The sequence below is a fragment of the Prionailurus viverrinus genome, chromosome B2, assembly GCF_022837055.1.
Source record: "Prionailurus viverrinus isolate Anna chromosome B2, UM_Priviv_1.0, whole genome shotgun sequence".
Lineage (NCBI taxonomy): Eukaryota > Metazoa > Chordata > Mammalia > Carnivora > Felidae > Prionailurus > Prionailurus viverrinus.
In genome coordinates this window covers 59,099,874-59,126,319 of record NC_062565.1, presented here as the reverse complement: position 1 = coordinate 59,126,319, position 26,446 = coordinate 59,099,874, and the positions used below count along the sequence as shown (strand labels likewise).

The 26,446-nt window shown below is 34.7% G+C and overlaps 1 protein-coding gene across 1 annotated transcript in view; it reads left to right on the top strand.

Annotated features, from left to right (window-relative positions):
• EYS (eyes shut homolog) overlaps nt 1-26,446 on the top strand; it is a 1,626,372-nt gene that overhangs the window by 130,986 nt on the left and 1,468,940 nt on the right. Inside the window, exon 6 of the mRNA XM_047860135.1 lies at nt 22,167-22,332. Coding sequence (XP_047716091.1) covers nt 22,167-22,332 — 166 coding nt within the window. The remainder of the gene's footprint in view (nt 1-22,166; nt 22,333-26,446) is intronic.

Genomic DNA, 26,446 nt, shown 5'->3' with positions numbered 1-26,446 from the left:
GCAAGCCAGCAGCTGGCAATTGCCCGGCAAGACCCTCCACCAGAGGGTTGGAGTAGTTCCAAGCTGCAGGACTCTCAGAAGTAAGGAATTTGGAAATAGTCCCAAATGGCATATAATTCAGGAGGGAGGTGCCACCTGGCAGGCTGACAGCTTGGACGCGAACCACGTAGAAGTAGGGAGTGGAAGGAAGCCAGAGACAAAGGAGGGGTGCTTGATTGCTGGTCAAGGAATGCTCAGAATTCCTTTGCCAGAATCTCGGAAGCTGGGGAAAACTGTTTTCACTTCTCCCGCGCATGTGCATACACATGCATGCACTTCACACTGATCTACCCTAGTAAGCTAAGCAGCACCAAATGGAGAATGGAGCTGTTACACCAAGCCCCATCCAACTATGCCAACCAAGCTCAGACCCTAGAGGACCACAAGTCTCTCCACCTGATTAGTGTACTAACAGTAAAGGGCTTCATAGTTAGACTTAAAGGAGAAAGAGGATGGAATTTCATTTGGATTTCTTTCTGGTTGTTTCATCTATTCGTATTTTCTTTCTTTCTTTCTTTCTTTGTTTCTTTCTTTCTTTCTTTTCTTATTATTTTCTTACTCTTGGATACCTAAAAAGAAATTTATTTTTATTTTCCAATTTTTTAAATTTAATTATCTACTGTATATTTTTATTTTTTGTAATTTTCTTCATTTTATTTTGCATTCTTCGTTTCATTTTATTCTATTTTATTGCATACATTTTTCTTAATTCTAAGCATTTCCTTTTTTTTCTTTTTTTCTTTCCCTTTTTTCTCTATTCTACCAAGCTTCTTTAAAAACCAGACCAAAGAACAAGGACTTAACTAACTTTATTTGATATTTTAATTTTAATTTTTTAATTTTAATTTAAAATTTTTAATTTTAATTTTATATTTTATTACTCTTTTTCTTCCTCCAAAATGGCAAAATGAAGGAATGTACCACAAAAGAAAGAACAGGAAGAATGACAGCCAGGGACTTAACACAGATATAAGTAAGAGGTCTGAACTAGAATTTAGAATCACGATAATAAGAATACTAGCTGGGGTTGAAAAAAGCATAGAATCCTTTTCTGTGGAAATAAAAGAAGCAAAATCTAGTCAGGATGAAATTAAAAACATTATAAATGAGATGCAATCTCAAGTGGATATCACGGCAGCAAGGATGGATGAAGCAGAGCAGGAAATCAGCGACAGAGAAGACAAAAATATGGAGAATACTGAAGCAGAAAAAAAGGGGGAAACTAAGGCAAAACTGCATGTTATAAGAATTAGAGAACTCAGTGACTCATGAAAAAGGAATAACATCTGAATCATAGGGGTCCCAGAAGATAAAGAGAGAGAAAAGGGGGTGGAAGATTTATGTGAGCAAATCGTAGTAGAAAACTTACCTAACCTGGGAAGCCACACACATCAAAATCCAAGAAGCACAGAGAACTCCCATTAGATTCAACAAAAATCAACCATCAACAAGGCATATCATAATCAAATTCACAAAATACTAGATAAATAAAGAATTATGAAAGCAGCAAAGGAAAAAAAACCCAAAACCCCTAACCTACAAGTGAACACAGATCAGTTTTGCAACAGACCTATCCACAGAAACTTGGCAGACCATAAAGGAAGGGCAGGACATAGTCAATGTGCTGAACTGGAAAAATATGCAGCCAAGAATTCTTTATCCACTAAGGCTGTGATTCAAAATAGAGAGATAAAGAACTCCCCAGACAAACAAAAACTAAAGGAGTTCATGACCACTAAACCAGCCCTGCAGGAAATTCTAAGGGGGACTCTCCGAGGAGAGAAAAGATGAAAGAAAACAAAAAGACCTAAAGTAACAAAGACTAGAAAGGACTGGAGAACATCACCAGAAACTCCAACTCTGTAGGCAACACAATGGCAATAAATTCATATCTTTCAGTACTCACTCTCAATGTCAATGGATAAAGCACTCTAACCAAAAGACATGGGGTAACAGAATGCATGAGAAAACAAGACCATGTATATGTTGTTTACAAGAGACCAATTTTAGACCTAAGGACACCTTCAGATTGAAAATAAGGGGTTGGAGAACCATCTAGCATGCTAATGATTGCCCAAAGAAAACCAGAATAACCAATACTAAGATCAGATAATCTAGATTTTAAAATAAAGACTGTAACAAGAGATGAAGAAGGGCATTATATCATAATTAAGGGGTTTATAGAATTTCTAACAATTGTAAACACTTATGCTCCAAACGTGATAGCATCCAAATATGTAAATTCATTAATCACAAACATAAACTCACTGATAATAATACCATAATAGTAGGGGACTTCAACATTATACTTACAGCAATGGACAGGTCATCTAAGCAGACAATCAAAAAGGAAACAGTAGATTTGCATGATACACAGGATCAGATGGAATTAAAAGACATTCAGAACATTTCATCCTAAAGCAGCAGAATATACACACTCTTCTAAAATGCACATGGAATATTTTCCAGAATAGATCACATACTGGGACACAAATCAGCCCGCACTAAATACAAAAAGACTGAAAACATACCATTCATATTTTTAGACCACAATGCTATGAAACTCGAAATCAACCACAAGAAAAATTTTGAAAAGCTAACAAATACCTGGAGATTAAATAACACCATAATGAATGAATGGGTTAACCAAGACGTTAAAGAAGAAATCAAAAAGTACATGGAAGCCACTGAAAATAATAGCACAAGAGCCCCAAACCTCTGAGATGCAGCAAAGGAGGTCATAAGAGGAAAGTTTATAGCAATACAGACATTCTGAAAGAAGGAAGGTCTCAGATGCACAACCTCACCTTACATCTTAAAGAGCTGGATAAAGAACAACAAATAAAACCCCAAACCAGCAGAAGACAGAAAATAATAAAGATTAGAGCAGAAATCAATGCTATTGAAACAAAAAAAGAACACAAAAAGCAAACAAACAAAAAATAGTAGAACAGATCAATGAAGCCAGGAGCTGGTTCTTTGAAAGAATTAGCAAAATTGGTAAACTCCAGCCAGTTTGATCAAAAAGAAAAAGGAAAGGACCACAAAAAAATAAATAAAAAATGAACGAGTGGAAACCACAATCAACACTGCAGACATGCAAACAATGATAAGAGTGTATTTTGAGCAATTATATGCCAATAAATTGGGAAATCTGGAAGAAATGGACACATTACTAGAAACATATGAACTACCAAAACTGAAACAGGAAGAAATAGAAAGTATAAACAGAGCCATTACCAGTAAAGAACTCAAATTAGTAACCAAAAATGTCCCAGAAAACAAGAGTTCCAACAAGAGTTGAACAAGAGTTCAACTGAATGACTTTCTAGGGGAATTATACCAAACATTCAAAGAGTTAAAAACCTATCTTTCTGAAGCTGTTCCAAAAAGTTGCAATGGAATGAAAACTTCCAAACTCATTCTATGAAGCTAGCATTACCTTGATTCCAAAACCAGACAAAGACCCCACCAAAAAGGAGAACTGCAGATCAATTTCCCTGATGAACATGGATGCAAAAATTCTCAACAAGATACTAGCCAATGGGATCCAGCAATACATTAAAAGAATTATTCACCATTATCAATTGGGATTTATACCTGAGATGGAGGGACGGTTCAATATCCACAAATCAATCAATGTGATGCATCATACTAATAAAAGAAAGGACAAGAACCACATGATCCTCTCAATAGATACAGAAAAGCATTTGAGAAAATATGGCATCCTTTCTTGATAAAAACCCTCAAGAAAGTAGGGATAGAAGGATCATACCTCAAGATCATAAAAACCATATACAAAAGAGTCACTGCTAATATCATCCCCAATGGGGAAAAACAGAGCTTTCCCTCTAAGGTCAAGAACAAGACAGGGATGTCGATTCTCCCCATTGTTACTCCACATAGTATTAGAAGTCCTAGCCTCAGAAATCAGCCAATACAAAGAAATAAAAGACATCCAAATAGCCAAGGAGGAAATCAAACCTTCACTTTTTCCAGAAGACATGATACTCTATATGGAAACCCCCAAAGATTCCACCAAAAAACTGCTAGAATGGATTCATGAATTCAGCAAAGTTGCAGGATATAAAATCAATGCACAAAAATCGGTTGTATTTCTGTACACCAATAATGAAGCAGCAGAAATAGAAATCAAGGAATTGATCCCATTTACAATTGCACCAAAAATCATAAAATACTTAGGAATAAACCTAACCAAAGACATGAAAAATCTATGCATGGAGAACTACAAAAGCTTATGAAAGAAATTGAAGAAGATGCACACACAAAATGGAAAAATATTCCATGCTCATGGGTTAGAGGAACAATTTTTTTTAAATGTCAATACTACCCAAAGCAATCTACATATTCAGTGCAATCCCTATCAAAATATCACCAGCATTTTTCACAGAATTAGAAAAAACAATCCTAAAATTTGTCTGGAACCAGAAAAGATACCGAATAGTCAATGTAATCCTAAAAAAGAAAACCAAAGATGGAAGCATCATATTCCCAGACTTCAAGTTATATTATAAAGCTGTAATCATCAAAGACAGGATGATACTGGCACAAAAACCCTTATCAATGGAACAAAATAGAGAACCTAGAAATGGACCCACAAACGTATGGCCAACTAATCTTTGACAAGGCAGGAAAGAGTGTCCAGTGGAATAAAGACAGTCTCTTCGTCAAATGGTATTGGGAAAACTGGACAGCGACATGCAGAAGAGTGAATGTGGACCACTTTCTCACACCATACACAAAAATAAAGTCAAAATGGATGAAAGACCTAAATGTAGGATAGAAAGTCATCAAAATCCAAGAGGATAAAGCAAGCAAAAACTTCTTTGACCTCAGCCGCAGCAACTTCTTACTCAACATGTCTCTGAAGGCAAGGGAAATAAAAACAAAAAATGAACAATTGGTCTTCATCAAGATAAAAAGCTTCTGCATGGCAAAGTGAACAGCAAAACTAAAAGGCAACCTACAGAATTGGAGAAGGTATTTGCAAATGACATATCATAAAAGGGCTAGTATCCAAAGTCTATAAATAACTTATCAAACTCAACACCCAAAAAACAAATAATCCAGTGAAGAAATGGACAAAAGACATGAATAGACACTTTCCCAAAGAAGACATCCAGATGGCTACTGGACACATGAAGAAAATGCTCAACATCACTCATCATCAGGCAAATACCAATCAAAGCCACAATGAGATATCACCTCATACCTCTCAGAATGGCTAAAATTAACAACTCAGGCAATGACAGATGTTGGCACGGTTGTGGAGAAAGAGGAATCCTTTTTTACTGCTGGTGGGAATGTAAACTGGTGAAGCCATTCTGGAACACATATGGAGGTTCCTCAAAAAATTAAAAATAGAATTGCCCTACAACCCAGCAATTGCACTACTAGGTATTTATCCAAAGGATGCAGTTGTGCTGCTTTGATGGAACACATGCACCCCAATGTTTTTACCAGCACTATAGACCATAACCAAAGTATGGAAAGAGCCCCAATGTCCATCGACAGATGAATAGATAAATAAGATGTGATATGTATATACAATTGAGTATTACTCAGCAATGAAAAAGAATGAAATCTTGCCATTTTCTACAATGATGGATGGAACAAGAGTATTCTCTTAAATTCTAAGTGAAATTAGTCAGAGAAAGACACATATCATGTGACCTTACTCATATGTGGAAGGTAAGATACAGAATAGATGAACAAAAGGGAAATGAAGCAAGAATAATACAAAAACAGGGAGGGGGACAAAACATAAGAGTCTCTTAAATATAGAGAACAAACTGTGGGTTGCTGGAGTGGTTGTGGGTGCAAGATGGTCTAAATGAGCAAGGGGCCTTAAGGAAGACACTTGTTGGGATGAACACTGATTGTTATTCGTAGGGTATAAATCACTGGATTTTATTCCTGAAATAATTATTGCACTATATGCTAACTAACTTGGATGTAAACTTAAAAAAATAAATTAAAAAAAGAAAAAAGAAAGGTGGAAGAAACATACAAAACAAGAAGAGAATTATTTTTCATTTTTAAATCAACAATTTTTCAACATAAAGTAATACATGTCAATTTGTAAGAAAATACTATAAAAACACAGAAAAGCAGAGATAAAAATAAAAATTTTCTACCATATCAACACTCTAGAAAAGATAATTCTTAACCTTTTGGTGTATATTTTATACCACTAATTATTAAGATAGATATGTACATAGTATTTTTTCTATGTTTAGCTATATTTTCTTTTAAACAAAAATAGAATCCTGCTTTAAACTGTGTCATATATGGTATTACACACATTTGTGTATTATAAATATCAGTAACTCTTTCCTGATAGCATTAACTATTTTTATTTTTTTTAAAGTTTATTTATTTTTTATATATGAAATTTATTGTCAGATTGGTTTCCATACAACACCCAGTGCTCATCACAAAATGTGCCCTTCTCAATACCCATCACCCACCCTCTCCTCCCTCCCACCCCCCATCAACCCTCAGTTTGTTCTCAGTTTTTAACAGTCTCTTATGCTTTGGCTGTCTCCCACTCTAACCTCTTTTTTTTTTCCTTCCCCTCCCCCATGGGTTCCTGTTAAGTTTCTCAGGATCCACATAAGAGTGAAACCATATGGTATCTGTCTTTCTCTGTATGGCTTATTTCACTTAGCATCACACTCTCCAGTTCCATCCACGTTGCTACAAAGGGCCATATTTTGTTTTTTCTCATTGCCACGTAGTACTCCATTGTGGATATAAACCACAATTTCTTTATCCATTCATCAGTTGATGGACATTTAGGCTCTTTCCATAATTTGGCTATTGTTGAGAGTGCTGCTATGAACATTGGGGTACAAGTGGCCCTATGCATCAGTACTCCTGTATCCCTTGGATAAATTCCTAGCAGTGCTATTGCTGGGTCATAGGGTAGGTCTATTTTTAATTTTCTGAGGAACCTCCACACTGCTTTCCAGAGCGGCTGCACCAGTTTGCATTCCCACCAACAGTGCAAGAGGGTTCCCGTTTCTCCACATCCTCTCCAGCATCTATAGTCTCCTGATTTTTTCATTTTGGCCACTTTGACTGGCGTGAGGTGATACCTGAGTGTGGTTTTGATTTGTATTTCCCTGATAAGGAGTGACGCTGAACATCTTTTCATGTGCCTGTTGGCCATCCGGATGTCTTCTTTAGAAAAGTGTCTATTCATGCTTTCTGCCCATTTCTTCACTGGGTTATTTGTTTTTCGGGTGTGGAGTTTGGTGAGCTCTTTATAGATTTTGGATACTAGCCCTTTGTCCGATATGTCATTTGCAAATATCTTTTCCCATTCCGTTGGTTGCCTTTTAGTTTTGTTGGTTGTTTCCTTTGCTGTGCAGAAGCTTTTTATCTTCATAAGGTCCCAGTAATTCACTTTTGCTTTTAATTCCCTTGCCTTTGGGGATGTGTCGAGTAAGAGATTGCTACGGCTGACGTCAGAGAGGTCTTTTCCTGCTTTCTCCTCTAATGTTTTGATGGTTTCCTGTCTCACATTCAGGTCCTTTATCCATTTTGAGTTTATTTTTGTGAATGGTGTGAGAAAGTGGTCTAGTTTCAACCTTCTGCATGTTGCTGTCCAGTTCTCCCAGCACCATTTGTTAAAGAGACTGTCTTTTTTCCATTGGATGTTCTTTCCTGCTTTGTCAAAGATGAGTTGGCCATACGTTTGTGGGTCTAGTTCTGGGGTTTCTATTCTATTCCATTGGTCTATGTGTCTGTTTTTGTGCCAAGCATTAACTATTTTTAAATGATGGCATAATATTCGTTTATATAATATATTTAATTAACCTTTAATTAGAAAACTGACTCATTTATACTTTTTCACTATTAAAAAATGCCAAAATTGAAAAAAAAAAAGAAACACCTGAAGGACTTATAAAAGTACCTAGAATCACCCACAAGAGGATGCCATGGTGAAGTTTAATATTTTTAATATTGTCCAACTTGATCTCTTCTATGAGGACCAAGAGTTAAAGCCTTAAACTCACATCTACCTATTTGTGAAAATATATTCAATAACTTATCTGGGAAAACATTTAAGATTTAAGTTGTTAGAAATAAAATCATTGAGGCAAACATGATTATAAAAAATGACACTGGAAAACCTAAGTTTTTTTGAAGAGGAAAGATTTATTTCAATACTTTTTTTAAAGATAGAAAAGATATTTACACAAATACTTGTTTAAATCAGAATGTATTTAGACAAAAAGACAAGTGGGGGAAGGACAGAGAGAGAGGGAGAGAGAAAGAAAATCCCAAGTGCAAGCTTTACATTGCCAGCGCAGAGCCCAATGCAGGGTGTAAACCTATGCACCATGGGATCATGACATGGGTGGAATTCAAGAGTCAGATGCTGAACGAACTAAGCCAACCAGGCACCCCCCAAATTATACATTTTAAGGGAGTTGAGATTTTGTTCTTTCTCTAGAAAAGATGAAATTTAACTATAGCAAAAAAAGCATAGAGTGAATATGAGTTAACTTGAAAATAAAACTGAAGCTGTTTAAGTAAATTATGTTTTTATTTAAAGTTATGCTGCTATTACAAAAAGTGTCACTGAATTTAGCTGAGATGAAAACTTCAATAGGGATTTTGCTTTTTCACAGTCATTTGGTTGATCATAGAATGAGACAAATGAATGTTATCCAGCTTATGAAAGAAAGATGAAGATAACAACTTTTAAAAAGGGAATTTTAACATTATTGTAAATGATAAAGATAATCATTTCTTCTTTTTCTCAGACTTTCAAATACATTTCTGAAATTGAATGATATTTGGCATTCAAGGCCATAAAATGTGTGAGAGGCAATCAGTGGGGTTTAGTGTCTTCATTAATTACATTTTTAGCCTGGTAGCCAGAAGTTGATATAGAAGTAAAGATAATCCAATCATTTTCATAGTTGTTTGGGACTGATTGAACATAAAAGAATGACTTTACTCTTTGAAGATTTTCCACACATTTTCCAATTTTCTTCATTTAATTTAAAGAGATGATAGGAGTTTAATAATCATTGTGTTTCAGAGGTTTAAAAACAAAAGTCTTTCAGAGGAAATAAATACATTAGGGGACAGGATAGCCTCAGAGAATATTACAGTTTACCCTACTGTCATAGATACTGACATACAATAATGTTACAAAATCTATATGTTTAATGATGGGAAGATAGGGAGAGATTGGAAGATGGCAGCGGAGGAGTAGAGGACCCCAGGCTCACCTCCTTCCATGAATACAACTAGATAAGTATCAAATTATCCTAAATACCCCCAAAATTGACCTGAAGACTGACAGAAAAACTCCACAACTAAATTTAGAGAAGAGGTTACATCAAAGAAGGTTGGAGATATGGAGACAGGTTGGAGGGGAGAAATGGATTATGGCTGTTGTGGTGGGGAGCTGCAGATATGGAGTAGGGCAAGATACAGACTAACTCACAGAGGAGCTCACAGGGAAAAGGAGTCCCTATTGCCATAGCTTAGAATTCACGAGGGTCTGAATTTTGTGACTTCTGGCAATCACCAGGGCTGAAAGCCTGGAGTTTTAAGGTCAAGGGACTTGGCTGGGATAGAGCCCAGAGAGCATTGTGCTGCTCTTGGAGAAAAGGTAGGGCATACAGTATAGAAACATCAATCTGAAGAGTGCCTGGGGCACACCATGGGGAAGTTATCCCTTGTCTCCAAGTACATCCCAGAGAGGTAGTATCCATGGAGAGATCCTTCTAGGAACAAAGGACATTTATTTTCCTCATGCCTGGTAACATTTATTTTCCTCATGCCTGAGCACAAGCACAGGGCCAATTGCAGGAAACAGCACAGTGCCTACACTTACTACCCAACTTGCCTACACCAACTTCCCTTTTCCTGTGGAAACCACTCTTCCCAGTCATGTCTGCCTCTGTTCCAGCACAGCAGGCTTCTCACCTAGAAGACTGTCCCAAACCCTTACTCATATCACATCTCCTGAGACACAAGTGGTGTGGAGCCTCAGTTCTAGCTGCAGTGGCAATAGGGCTGATTTCACAAACAGATCAAACAGATCAGAGCACAACTAGTTAAAACATGCCACATTCAGGCCAGGAACCAAATGTTGGCTACCACAGGCAAAGAGAATTCTGAAGATGAGTGGTCTCAAGGATAAAGCACCTAAGCAAAATAGCAGAGCACATGCAGCACACATTGGAGACACTTCCAGAAACTCTGGCTCTGAGAAACAGGGGCACTACACAGCAGTTCACTATAGGACCTCTTCTTCATAAGGCCATTACCCTCAAGAACGGGAAATGGAGTGACTTCTCTAGCACAGAGAAACTGGCACAGGACTTAGACAAAATGAGAAGACAAAAGAAATTACCTCAAATGAAATAACAGGACAAGGCCTGGCCAGAGATCTAAGTGAAACAGATGTAAATAACATACCTGATAGAGAATTTAAAGTAATGGTCATATAGTCACTGGAATTGCAAAAGAGTGGAGGAGGTCTATGAGACTTAACACAGAGATAAGGAATAATATAACAGACATAAAGGGCTCAAAAAATGAAATCAGATACATGCTTGATGGAATCCTTGAAGAAACAGAGGAATGAATTTGACCTAAAAGACAGGATAATGGAAAGTAATCAAGCTGAACAAAAGAGAGAAGAAATAATTATGCAAAACAAGACTAGACTTAAGGAACTCAATGACTCCATAAAACATAGTAACATTTGTATTATGGGAATTCCAGAAAAGGAAGAAAGAGAAAAGGGAACAGAAGATTTATTTGAAAAAATAATCGCTGAAAACTTCCCCAATCTGGGGAAGGAAACAGATATCCAGATCCAGGAGGCACAGAAAATCCCCCAAAATGAATGAAAGCAGATCCACTTCAAGACATATTGTAACTAAATTAGCAAAACATAGTAATGAAGAAAATATTTTAAAAGCAGTAACCAAGAGAGTAACAAAGCAGGGAAAACCCGTAAGGCTAGCAGGGAATATTTCAGCAGAAACTTTCCAAGTCAGAAGGAAGTGTCATGATATATTCAAAGTGTTGAATAAGGAAAATCTTCCACCGAGAAGATTCCATCCAGCAAGGCTGTTTCAGAATATAAGGAGAGATAATGAGCTTCCCAGGCAAACAAATACTAAAGTAGTTCATGGCCACTAAAGCTGCCTTGTGAGAAATATTAAAGGGGACTCTTTGAGTGTAAAGGAGAGACAATATAAATTTGAGTGGAAAGTGACAGTATAAATTTAGGAAATACCAAAGAAGTAAAAATGAATATTTCTGTAAAAAATCAGTCAAGTAACTCACAAAATAAAAAGGATATAAATTATGACAACATATACCTAAAATGTGGAGAGGAGAGGAGAGAGAACGGGTTCAAACTCAAATGGCCATCAATTTAACATAGGCTGCTATAATACAGAAGAGGTTATATACAAGCCAGAAATCAAAAACCACTAATAACTATGCAAGAATAAAGAGACAGAAATCCAATGTATTACTAAGGAAAATCAGCAAACCATGAAAGAGAAGACAAGGATCAGAGAAAATCTCCAGAAACAACCACAAAACAAATAAAATGGCAATAAATATGTCTATCGGCAATTACTTTGAATATAGACGGACTTAACATTCCAATCTGAATACATAGGTTAACATAATGGATTAAAAAAGAATACAACCCCTCTATATGCTGCCTACAAGAGACTCATTTTAGACTTAAGACACCTACAGTTTTAAAGTGAGGGGACAGAGAAATATTCATCATGCAAATGAATGTCAAAAGAAAGAGTAGCAATATTTATATCAGACAAAATAAGTTTAAAAGAGAGACTGTAACACAAAGGAAGACATTATATAATAAAAAAGAGGACAATCCAAAAAGAAGCTACAACAATATTTATACATCTAAATAGGAGATCACAAATACATAAAACAGTAAATAACAAACAAAGAAACTATTGACAATAATATAGTAATATTAAAGGACTTTTACACACTCCACTGTCATCAATGGATATATCTAAGTAATCAACAAGGAAGGAATGGTTTTGAATGACACATGGGAGGAGATGGGTCTGATATATTCAAAACATTCCATTTTATTTTATTTTATTTTTTTTTAATTTTTTTAACGTTTATTTATTTTTGGGACAGAGAGAGACAGAGCATGAACGGGGGAGGGGCAGAGAGAGAGGGAGACACAGAAGCGGAAACAGGCTCCAGGCTCCGAGCCATCAGCCCAGAGCCTGACGCGGGGCTCGAACTCACGGACCGCGAGATCGTGACCTGGCTGAAGTCGGACGCTTAACCGACTGCGCCACCCAGGCGCCCCCAAAACATTCCATTTTAAAAGAGCATAATACACATTCTTTTCAAGTGCACAGAGAACATTCTCCAGAATAGATAACATATTAGCCCACAAAACAAGATCCAACAAATTCAAGAAGATTGATGTCATACCATATATCTATTCTGGACCACAGTGCTATGAAACTACAAGTCAAACACAAGTAAAATCTTGAAAGACCACAAATACATGGAGGTTAAAGAACAGATTAGTAAGCAATGAATGAATCAACCAGGAAATAAAAGCAGAAATTAAAATACATGAAAAGAAATGAAAATGAAAACACAAAACCTTTGGGATGCCACAAAAGTGGTCCTAAGAGAGAAGTTTAAAACAATACAGGCCTACCTCAAGCATGAAAAATCTCAAACAACCCAACATTATACCTACAGTAGCTAGGAAGAGAACAATAAACAGAGCCTAAAAGCAGCAGAAGGAAGAAAATAATAATGAAGATTAGCACATAAATAAATGATATAGAATCTAAAAAAATACAGTAAAACAGATCAGTGAAACCAGGAGCTGGTTCTTTGAAAAAATCAATAACATTGATAAACTTCTAGCCAGACTTATCAAGAAAAAAAAAAGACTAAAATGAATAAAATCACAAATGAGACAGGAGAAATAACAACCAACACCACAAAAATACAAACAATCATAAGGGAATATGAAAAACTCTATGCCAACAAATAGCATGACCTAGAAGAAATAGATAATTTCCTAGAAATATAAACTACCAAAACTGAAATAGAAAGAAATAGGATATTTGAATAGACTGATAACTAGCAACGAAATTGAACCAAAAAACTCAACAAAAACCAGATGGCCTCACAGGTGAATTCTACCAAACATTTGAACAAAGTTAATATGTATTCTTCTCACATTATTCCAAAAAAATAGAAAAGTAAGCAAAACTTCCAAATTTATTCTATGAGACCAACATTACCTAATGCCAAAACCAGATAAAGACAACACTGAAAAAGAGAACTACAGGCCAACATCCTTGATGAACATGATGCAAAAATCTTCCAAAAATACTAGCAAACTAAATTCAACAATACATTAAAAAAAAACCATTCATCATGATCAAGTGGGATTTATACCTGGATTGCAAGTGTGGTTCAATATTCACAAATTAATTAACGTGATACATTACTTTAAGAAAACAAAGGTTAACAAACATATCATCCTCACAATATATTTAGAAAAAGCATTTGACAAAGTACAACATCCCTGCTTGGTAAAAACCCTCAACAAGTAGGTAGAGAGTAAACATACCTCAAAATAATAAAGGCCATATATGAAAAGCTAACATCATCCTTACTGGGGAAAAACTGATAACTTTTCCTCTAAGGTCAAGGACAAGACAAGGATGTCACTCTCCACTTTTATTCAAGCCCTAACTACAGCAATCAGACAACAAAAAGAAATAAAAGACATTCAAATTAGTAAGGAAACAGTAAAACTTTCACTATTTTTTGATGACGATACTATATTTATAAAACCCAGACACCACAAAGATGCTAGAACTGATACAGGAATTCAGTAAAGTTGCAGGATACAAAATTAAATCTATGCAAACCCATTGAATTTTTATACATCAATAATTAAGCAGCAGAAAGAAATTAAGAAAACAATTCCATTGAAAACTTCTCCAAAATTTTAAGATACCTAGGTATAAACGTAACCAAAAAGGTGAAAGACCTGTACTCTGAAACTATATACCACTGATGAAAGAAATTGAAGATGTCACAAAGAAGTGGAGAGACATCCCATGCTCATGGGTCAGAAGACCAAATGTTAAAATGTCTACACTACCCAAAGCAATCTACACATTTAATACAATCCGTAATCAAAATACTACTGGCATTTTCCACAAAGCTAGAACAAATAATCCTACAATTTGTTTGGAACCACAAAAGACCTTGAATAGGCAAAGCAAACATGAAAAAGAAAAGCAAAGCTGGAGGTATCATAATTGCAGATTTCAAGCTATATTACAAAGCTGTGTCATCAAGACAGTATAGTACTAGCACATAGATCAATGGAACAAAATAGAAAACCCAGAAATGGACCTGCAACTATATGGTCAACTAATCTTCAACAAAGCAGAAAAGAATATCCAATGGAAAAGGAGAGTCTTTTCAACAAATGGTGTTGGGAAAACTGGACAGCAACCTGCAGAAGAATGAACCTGTACCAATTACACCATCTACAAAAATAAACTAAAAATGGGTGAAAGACCTAAATGTGAGACAGGAAACTGTCAAAATCCTAGAAGAGAACATAGGCAGCAACGTCTTTTGACATTGGCTGTAGCATCTTCTTACTAGACATGTCTCTAGATTCAAGGGAAACAAAATCAAACATGAACTTTTGAGACCTCATCAAGATAAAAAGCTTCTGCATAACAAAGGAAACGATCAACAAAACTAAAAGGCAGCCTATGGAATGGGAGAAGATATTTGCAAATGATATATTTGATAAAGGGTTAGTATCAAAAATACATAAAGAACTTATAAAACTGAACACACCCCCCAGAAATAATTCAATTAAAATATAAATAGAAGACATGAACAGCCATTTATCCAAAAAAACACATCCAGATGGTGAACAGATACATGAAAAGATGTTCATCATCACTTACCATCAATGAAATTCAAATCTAAACTACAATAAGATGTAATCTCACACCTGTCAGAATGGCTAAAATCAACAACATAAGAAACAACAGATGTTGGTGAGAATATGGAGAAAAGGGAACCCCATTGCACTATTGGTAGGAATGCAAACTGGTAGAACCACTCTGGAAAGCACTGTGGAGGTTCCGCAAAAAGTAGAAAATAAAACTACCCTATGGTCCAGCAATTGTACTACTAGGTATTTACCCAAAGAATGCAAAAATACTAATTCAAACAGATGTTGGTGAGGATGTGGAGAAAGGGGAATTCTCTTGCATTGTGGAAAGCAAGCTGGTGCAGCCCCTGGGGAAAACAGTATGGAGGTTCCTCAAAAAGTTAAAAACAGAAGTACACTATGATCCAGTAATTCCACTACTGGGTATTTACCCAAAGAATACAAAGACACTAATTGAAATAGATACATGCACTCCTATGTTTATAGAAGCATTATTTACAATAGTCAAGATATGGAAGCAGATCAAGTGTCTGTCAACTGATGAATGGATATAAAGAAGATGTCGGAGATACATATGGAATATTATCCAGCCACAATAAAGAATGAAATCTTGCCATTTGCAATGACCTGAATGGAGCTAGAAAGTATAATTCTAAGCAAAATGTGTCAGTAGGAGAAACACAAATACCATATGATTTCACTCATATATGTGGGATTTAAGAAAGAAAACAAATGAGAAAAGGAGGAAAAAGAGAGAGAGACAAATCAAGAAACAGACTCTTAATTGTAGGGAACAAACATGGTTACCAGAAAGGAGGGGGTGGGGAATGAGTTACATAGGTGATGGGGAATAAGGAAGGAGTGCACTTTTCTTGATGAGCACTGGGTGATGTATGCAGTTGTTGAATCACTCTATTGTACATCTGAAAGTAATATAACAGTGTATGTTAGCTAACTGTAATTAAAATAACCTAAACAAAATGTTAAAAGCCAAAAATTGATGGGATGCATGTCTCCTGCTACATAAACACATTAATACTTAAAGATAATTTATTTTCTAGATAATATATTATTATATACTTACACATAAATATTTATATTAAGTGTATTTATATTTATAAGAATAATTGTTTATTATATAAATATATAAATATATGTTTATATAGATAATATATATTTATTTAATAATGTATTATATATTTATTTTATAATATATGTTATATAATTATATATTTATAATATAAACAAATTTATATTATGCATTATATATGTGTGTTCATATATTATTTATATATATTTATATATTCTATATAAATTTAATATTTTATTTACTCCCAAATAGTAAAATACACCTAGGCATAGTTTTTTCTCACAGCTTTATTGGGATATCATTGACCTATAACATTACATAAGTTTGTGTACGATATAATGATTTGATACAAATGTTTGTTGTAAAACAGTTGCCACAATGAGGTTTGTTAACACAACCATCAATCTCATGTAGTTACAATATTTTTGGGTATGTATGGTAAAAACTTACAACATTTACTCTCTTAGCAACTTTCAAATACACAAATATTTATTCATCTTATAACTGGAAGTTTGTTCTCTTTGATAACTTATTCCCATTTCCCCCCACCTCCCAAAACAACACCAATCTGCTCTTCCTATGAGTTTTCTATTGGTTGGTTGGTTGGTTTGTAAATTCTACACAAGTGAGATCCTATAGTATTTGCCTTTCTCTGTCTGACTTATTTCACTTAACATAATGCTATAAAAGTTCATGTTTTCTGAAATGGAAGAATTTTCTCCTTCTTGTATGACTGAATTATGTACTCACATTATATAATATACGTCTTACACATTATAATATAAAAACACTCACTGATCAATAGATACATTTCCAGAGGTGCCTAGGTGGCTCAGTAAGTTAAGCGTCTGACTTTGGCTCTGGTCATGATCTCAGAGTTCATGAATTTGAGCCCGGCGTGGGAATCTGTGCTGACAGCTCAGAGCCTGGAGCCTGCTTTGATTCTGTGTTTCCTTCTTTTTCTGACCTTCTCCCACTTGTGCTCTGTCTCTCTGTCTCTCTCTCTCTCTCTCTCTCTCTCTCTCTCTCTCAAAAATAAACAAACATTAAAAAAAATAAAAATAAATAAATAAAATAGAGATATATTTCCATATCTTGCCTATTGTGAATAATGCTGTAAAGGACACTTATTTCTTGTTATTATCTGATTTATCTGGCTAGGACTGCCAGTAGTATGTTAAATGACAGTGGTGAGATTAGGAACCCTTGCCTTGCTCCCGATCTTACAGGAAATTCTTGCAAACTTCTACCATGGAGTATGATGTTAGCTGTGTGTTTGTCATGTATGATCTTTATTATGTTGAGATACATTTCCTCTATACCCACTTTTTTGAGAGTTTTTGTCATAAATGGATGTCGAATTTGTCAAATGCCTCTCATGAATCTATTGAGATCACCATACGATTTTTATCTTGCATTTTATTCATGCGGTACATCACATTTATTGATTTACATACATTGAGCCATCCTTATAACCAATCATGAATTTTACTCAATGTATTATCTTTTAATGTGCTGTTGAATTTGCTAATATTTTGTTTAGAATTTTTGCACTTATATTCACTAGGATATTGGCCTGTAGTTTTCTTACAGTGTCTTAGTCTAGTTTCGGTATGAGGGTAATGCTGGCCTCATAAAATGAATTTAGAGCATTTCCTTCTCTTTATTTTTAAGAAGAGTTTGAGAAGGATTGGTATTAGTTATTTAAATGTTAAATTTACCAGTGAAACCATCTGGTCCTGGTAAATTCTTTTTTGGGAGGTTTTTGATTACTCTTCTGTTTTTTTCTGTTCAAATTTTTCATTTCTTTATGATTCAGTCTTGTTTAATTATATGTTTCTAGGTATTTATCCATTTCTTTTATACTGTTCAATTTGTTTACACATAATTACCCATAATAGTCTCTTATGATCTTTTTTATTTGTATGGTATAAGTTGTAATATCTTATTTTTCATTTATAATTTAATATATTTGGAACTCCTTTTTCCCCCCTTGTATGGTCTAGCTAAACATTTGTCAATTTGGATATCATTTCATGAAATCAAATCTTAGTTTTGTTCATCTTTTTATTGTTTTCCTATTTTCTGTGTCATTTGTTTTTGCTATAATCTATTATTTCTTTTCTTCTGCTAACTTTTATCTTAGTTCATTTGAGATTTTTCTTTGAGATTTTCTTTAATATATGTGTTTATCACTCTACACTTTCACCTTACTCACACACTCACTTCTCCCCCCCTTACACACACATACACACACACACACACACACACACACACACACACAGAGCAAAAGAGAAAGGTGGAGTATCCCTTATCCCTATTATTAGTATCTTTTATTATATAAAAGAAAAACATGTCTACATATTCTTATACAGTTTATAGAAATTGGTAAATGCTTAAAATAAATATACATAGAATCATCAAGGATTACAGATGTTGCAGTCATAGGTATAAGGCATAATTTAGGGATATAGTTTCTTTGAAAGAGAAGTTTAAGATAATACAGCAAGAGAAGCAAAACATCTAAAAGAAATCATTATCTTGCCTAAGAAATGTGGCTCTTAAAATAAGAAATCAACATCTACAGTTGTTTTTAAAGCTTCTTCATACTATCAGTCAAGATCAGTCTCCCTTTATAAAAAAAAGAAAAGCCTTAAGGAAAGCATCATCAAATACATTTGATATATGAGATGTTAAATCATTTGGTTAGGATTATAAAATTGCTATGAATATGTATTTTGTGCCAGTCAAATAAAAGTCACAAAACTTTGGTACTGCAAAATTTGCTCCTTTCTGATATAACATATACTGACATGGGATGCAAAAAAAGAGATTGCTTTTCTTTTTATGGACAATTCCCTTGATTCTCTTGCTTCGTTTTACTGTCATATGAAACTATTTCATGATTGTTTTAATTTCACTGTTTGCTTACCAAAATTATGCTCTCACAAGCTTATTGAAGTTCAAAGTCAGTTCAAGTTTAGTTTTCTAATATGTGCCAGTTAATTAGTTCACTGTCAACAATAAGATAGAAGTTTATTTCCAGATGCATGTCTGTATATCCCCGCCCCTGGTACCCCACTCGCTTTCAAAAGAAATAGTGCAAATGCTGATTTTTTTTGCTGTTTTCAATTTTTATATATAAACTGGGCAGTCAAGTACAGGGTAAATTGACACTGCAATTTTCTCTATATATTTTGTTAGCAATTTACAAACACCTACTGTTTACTCCAATAAATGTAATATTAATTTTCTTAGAGAAATATGAGCTATATATTTTGTAGGATAAGGGCCAATTTAATACAAGTGATGGATATTTCAAATTTGAAAAATTCTCAGAAAAGGAGTTTAGTCTCACCTCTATATGGAGGAAACTTTTGATACGTGTGTTAGGGAGAGTATGCTGTGATAATTAACCCCCACAGGTACATACACACACACACATTTCAGAGGCCTAAACCAACAGAAGATAATTTCACTCATCACATGCCAGCTGTAGCTCTGTTCCTCATTCACCTTTATCTCAGGAATAATACTTTGCATATATAATCCATTTAGGGCAACTAACCATTCCAGTTTGCATAGGACTGAGTGCCTTCACTAGACACAGGCATTCCAGTGCTAAAAAAGTAAAGTGCCAGGTAAACAGTTGAATTGGTCACCCTAAATCCACTCTAACACAACACATAAAGCCATTTTATATGAAATAGTCATGTTTCTATTTCATAGATGAAGTTGGAAACGTATAATTGTTGAAATCTATTTCCAGACTGCCAAAGGTTTTTCTAACACATATTTGTTACTTTATACATGAATTCAATGAGAAGGAGTATTAAAACTAAGAATTTTGGGGGCAGCAGGGTGGCTCAGTTTGTTGAGCACCTGGCTTCAGCTTAGGTCATGATCTCACAGTTTGTGGGTTCAAGCCCCGTGTCCAGCTCTGCACTGATAGCTTGGAGCCTGGAGTCTGCTTCAGGTTCTGTGTCTCCCTCTCTCCCTGCCCCTCTTCTGCTCACCCTTTGTCTCTCCCTCTCATACATAAACATTAAAAATATATATTTAAAAAAACCCAAGGATTATTTTTAAAGCATTAATTCCTCATGTTAATTTGGGGAGATTAAAAAATAAAATAAGTGAGCATTTCCATATGAACGTTTTTTAATGCTCATGAGACCAAATAATATTGATGAGAAAAATTAATATCACCATGTCATCTGAGCTTATTGTGGAATTTTAGATAACGTCAGAAAGAACCATTCATTCTAGTGGAAATTAACTTCAATGTAAAAGAGGTTATTTTAGAGTAACTGAGTTTTACAAAAACACTGATTTGGTCATACAAATTTTCTGAATCATTAAATTATATATCTATTTAAATTTATGAGAATTAAGAAAATAGTATTTTAATAGGCAGTATTATATTAGTAGCCATGTCCATGCGAATTCAGAATGACTACTTTTCCTTAATTAATGTTTCCATGTTATTATTTCTCATTTTTAGTGTTGATTTCAGTTAGTGACATGGCCATTTATTAATCATTATAGAGACTTATACTTTAAGATTCACACTTTGTCTAGCTATTAGGAAATTGTATTGTAAATCCAGGTAAAATGTCATCATGACTTGAAACCATGAATACAAAGAGAATATAGTGTAGTAATTGCATAAAGGAAATTACAGATGTTTATGATTCTTTGTGCTCCATGACTCAGCTGTTCTTCCCTTTGCCAATTTATGGGGATTTGCTCATTGAAAGTCTGGAGAAGTAGCAATTAAACTAGGGTATGCTCTAAACAGAATATATAATAGTCTGCCTCCAGGACTTACATTTGTCTTATTGATATATCTCATTGTAAAACCTCAGTAAAGTAGCATGTATTAAAACTTAATGATGACTTGAGTGTGACTTGAAATTGTTTAAATTTTATTAATTTCATTGTGGATGTAACCAGATATGAATTGTCTTTGAAGATACTAGGGATTACCATAGACAAATCATATTGGAAAATGTGCTTTATTTATATTAAAATATTTTCAAATTATATTAAAAAATTTAAAAACCCAACAAATTCAAACAGTACTTTGGCAATTCATTGTGTTAATCCTGTTGGTTAATGTGTGCTTTAAATAGTGTGTCTCTTAATACCATAGTTACTTTTAAAGTGTAACATACATATATACATATGCATATGCCACAGAAATTGTCCTCTCTTCAGAGAAAAGGCCCAGTTAACTTAGGTCTGTGTGGTAGCTGAACAAGTAGATCTCAGAAAATAGATAATCACTATGCTCTTTCTGCCAGTTGGTTTCCTTCTGGACAAGGTGTGAGTGCTAAGTGGGACATCTCTTGGCACTGTGACGTGCCTTCGGTTAGGGGACCAGTCCTGGGATTCTCCAGAGGCACTGACTGGCCTGATGCCCCAGACCCTGCGGCTCTGTCAGAGACAGTCATTGAAAGGGCAGCTCTAGGGTGGGGCATGCACTGGGTCATGTACGAAGCTCTGGGGTCAGGGCAGAGTAGTTGGCACAGCTGTTTTGAATCCATCTGACCCCTGGCATTTGGTCAGAGTTCCTCATGATGCCCTTCTGGTCAGGGACTCCTCCTGGCCACAGTGGGATCCCCGGATGGTCATGGTGTCTGCCCCACTCTGGATGTGTGCTCAACAGTACGAAATCTCAGGCTAACACACAGCTAGGAGACATATATGTGACATATACACACGCACACACATTCCAGGAAACGGAGGTTAAGGGACTGTTGTAGATTGAGGAATGAGTCAATCCAGCCAAAAGAATATAACATAGGTATTTTGAACATGAACATGATGAAGATGGTACAGAAAGAGAATTTAAAAGAATAGAAGAAATAAGCAAAAAGTTGTATAAAAGGTATGTCTTATAAACTTTAATTGGTACTTTTGGAAATTAGCTGTATATTTTATAAGCAAAATATTTATAAAACATATTTCAAAAGGGTGTATATCATTTTGGATTCCTTCCTTTTCTAGTATGTATGTACTTCAGAGTGCACAAGATACTCATGTTGGTTTGTGAAGAATGTTTGCTTAATTCATCTATACCCCTGCTACTGTGGAACTATCAGCCATGATATTTGCCAAGACAAAGTCCTTCATCCTCCTCAGTCTAAATATGTGTGGCAACTGGGATTTAAAGGTAATCCAATATTTTTTTTAATTTGCTTGAATCACTGCAAAATTTATTAGGTAAGTATTCATTTTTCAATTATATAAAATATTTTATATCTCAAAACACAAAATAATATAAAAATGCATTTAGTAATTGAGCTCTCTGATTTGTTCCTATAATAGACATATGCCTAATACCAACTACATTCCAGGAATTCTGCTTGGTGCACAGATACACAGTCATGAAGGAAACTAGAGCTATTCCTTACTCTTGTACATCTATTTTTTGGAGGGGAATTATTGGGTACATACAATGATAAGTATGTTATTATAAACTGAAATAAATAAAATGTTCCTATAGAAAGAAATAGCCTCTCATAAAAGCCTATAACCAAAGAAAAAAAAAAAAGAGAAAAATACATGGGCAATTGGAAGAGTAACTTGGGAGGTAGATAGGTTTCCATGATTAAATGCCTCTTGAACAGAGATACAGAGAATGAGCCCAGGGTAGAGAAGTTGGAGAAGAGTGCATTTTAGATTGAAGGAATTAAATTTTTAAAACACTAAGTTTCGGGGCGCCTGGGTGGCGCAGTTGGTTAAGCGTCCGACTTCAGCCAGGTCACGATCTCGCGGTCCGTGAGTTCGAGCCCCGCGTCAGGCTCTGGGCTGATGGCTCGGAGCCTGGAGCCTGTTTCCGATTCTGTGTCTCCCTGTCTCTCTGCCCCTCCCCCGTTCATGCTCTGTCTCTCTCTGTCCCAAAAATAAATAAAAAACGTTGAAAAAAAATTTAAAACACTAAGTTTCAAAAGATATAAAGTTTCAGTTATGCAAGATAAAGCAGTTTTGGAAATTTACTGTACAACATAGGGCCTATGATTAACAATACTATGTTATGTATTTAAAATTTTGCTAGGAGGGTAGATCTTACATTAAATTATCCTATCACAAACGGAAAAAAAGAAACAAAATAAGCAACAAAAAATTGGGGTGGGAAGAAAGTTCTAGAGGTGATGGATAAGTTTATGACAATTGATTTTGATTATAGTTTCACAGATCTATATGTAACTACAAAGACATGCAGTTGTATACATTAAATATCTGCAACATTTTATATGTCAAACATACCCCCAAAGAAGTGGGTTAAATAACAAAAAACAAAACAAAACAAAACAAACAAAAATACAACAACAACAACAACAACAACAACAAAAACCTCTGCTAAGTTAGAAGAGATGAATCCTTTGAAGACCTGGCTGGAACTCTGAGAACAAGAGTAGAGATAAGACTTGGGGAGAGCGCAATGCCAGAACTAAAATGTTGGGTTAAATATTTGTATTTTTATTCTAAAAGGCGTAAGAAATCAGTGTAGAGTGGCGCCTGGGTGGCTCAGTGGGTTGAGAGTCTGACTTCTACTCAGGTCATGATCTCACGGTCTGTGAGTTGGAGTCCCGCGTCGAGCTTTGTGCTGACAGCTCAGAGCATGGAGCCTGCTTGGATTCTGTGTCTCCTTCTCTCTTTGCCCCTCCTCTGCTCACACTTTTATCTCTGTCTTTCCAAAATGATTAAAGGTTAAAAAGTTAAAAAAAAAATCACTGTAGAGTTTGACACATTTAAAAAAATGATCAAGTGTAGAAATAGATTCAAGACAAGGAAATTGATAGTTGTAGAGCAGTCATATTGTGAGGGGATTGAAGATTGAAATACATGGAAGTTCTTGTTTATGGATTGAATACAGAGAGCAAGTGACAGAGGTATCAACAGGAATGTGAGATTTCTGGGTTTCACACTTGAAATGAAATAATTCCAACACATATTTTATCAAATATGTTTCTAATTATTTTATACAATGGCAGTTCTTGTCTCAAAATTGTTTTGATAAACATAATTTTCTGTTCTATGGTTATACTTTGTATATTATTTGACTTAATTCATGCAAATTGATCCACATTATTAAAACTGTATGACACTTCAGTTAAATCTTTTAAAGACTCCTCTGTCAATGATATTTTGGCATGATAGTTTGCCAACAATCAGAAAATCAGTAGATTTGATATATCTGTTCTCAACTAATGGCTTATTTTATTCAACTGACAGCAGCTGCACTTACAACACTACTATTACATTAAAACAGTGTTGAAGTAAACTAACAATTAGCTTTTTAGACAGTAGACATGATAATTTATTTCATGATGCTCATAAAATGATATTCTGGAGAGTTAACAACCCCTAATGACAAAAATAGTTATCGGTTCATTAAGCAAATCACACGTAAGACCAAAAGTGGTAGAAGAGAGCAATGACTTGTTGATTATTTTATGTTAGTGCTAAAAGGAACTTTGGAGGTTGTGTTATGAATACTTACTATTTTAAAAATGACACAAAACAAACAAGAGCAAACAAACACAAAACAAACAACCACTTAGGTTAGAGAAGTTACTTGATGGAGCTGGTCTCAGGACTATTTAGGCAGTATGTTAGCTCAGTGGTTTTTAACCTTGAGCACATAATATAATCAATCACCTAAGGAACTTTCAAAATCTACTACTGCTGGACTTCCATTACAGAACAATCAAAGTGGAATTGAGGTGAAGTGGACATAGATCTTTAAAGCCTCCCCAAATGTTCTAATGTACAGAATGAGAAACATAATCTGCTGTTAAAGCCAAATCAGTTCATGGACTTCAGTGCCTGCATCATTTTTATACTCTATTTTTCTTTGTCTCAAAGTAGGAATAATGCATGTGTACACTTAATTTATTTTAAACATTAAAATTCTTTGGAACTAAAAATGGCTACAGGGAACATATTCACAAAAATAAAATAGCAAATATATTTTTTAGGAAAAATAGGAGGAGTAATAGGAAATCAAATGGTTTGTGGATAAATCATCTCTGAGTAAACATACTTTTATGAATGACAAAGTAAAGTAAGTTTACTTTAAAATAAAACAAATACACTTTTAAGACATGGGGGTAATATGAAGTCAAAATTGTTCATGCATAAATCAACTTTGAGCAATTATCATCAAGGTAATATAAGTGTATTTAGTCATTATCCTTTCATGGAACTATGTTCAGAACTTAATGAACATAGCTAATTATTACAAAAAAGATGAAGTATGTGTCTTCCACATCTGAGAATCTAAATTACTTGGGCTGTCCAAGCTAAAGAAGCCAGTGTGATGAAACTCAATAGTCAATAAATAAGTAGAGCTATCCCAATTCCTTTTTAATGTCAGTACAAAGATTCAACAAGCAACTTCTCCCAGTCAAGTTTTCAAAACAAAAAAGAAGTTAGGATAAATTTTAAAAAGTATGTAAATATAATTACATTTTATGCAATACTTACTTTGTTCTGCTTGTTTCTATTAAGATCTCATTTCCTTCTCTTCTCATAAAATATAATTGAAGAGGAACATTAAAATCAAGCTGGTAAATTTGCACGGGGTGCATTAATTTTACCAGTAGTAAAATTATTTTAATTAAGAGATTTTTCTACCAACTAAATGAAGTGTCTTACACGCCCAATCAATTCTTGCCAATATGATTGCTCTACAAAGAAGGGATGATAATTAATTAGAAGAAGCCCCTTCAAGGACAATTGGTCTACAGTGCACAACTTGAGAAAGAGCTGACATGCACTGTTTCTTTTCAATGTCATCATCTATGTTCATTATGTGTGTTATTAGGTTTGAGAAAAGGAGATACTGACAGAGTGGATAATGAGTTGTGAAGTGAAATAAGATAATATGAATTATGGTTAAGAAAAGATGAAATCATAGCAAAAATGAAGAGATAGGTTCTCTGAATACCTTTCTTTTTTAAAGCTTGTGATCATTACAGCTTAGTTAACCAAATTTAAAACACATTTACAACATTTAATATGTGATAGTGAAGTATTTTTTTTCTAAGTAAATAACGAGTGCCGTGATGTGAATTGGTATGGCAAACCAATATGTACTTCAAATTCCCCCTTTTTTCTTTACAAGTAGTGGCTCTTATTTCTGCTATAAAATATTTTAATAATTATAATCTGCTCATTTAAATGACTTTTATATTTTGTAATGATTGTTGGGAGAATGGCAAATACTGAATCTCCAAAGCAATCTTGATCAAAAGTACTTTTTCCTACCACACTGCTCC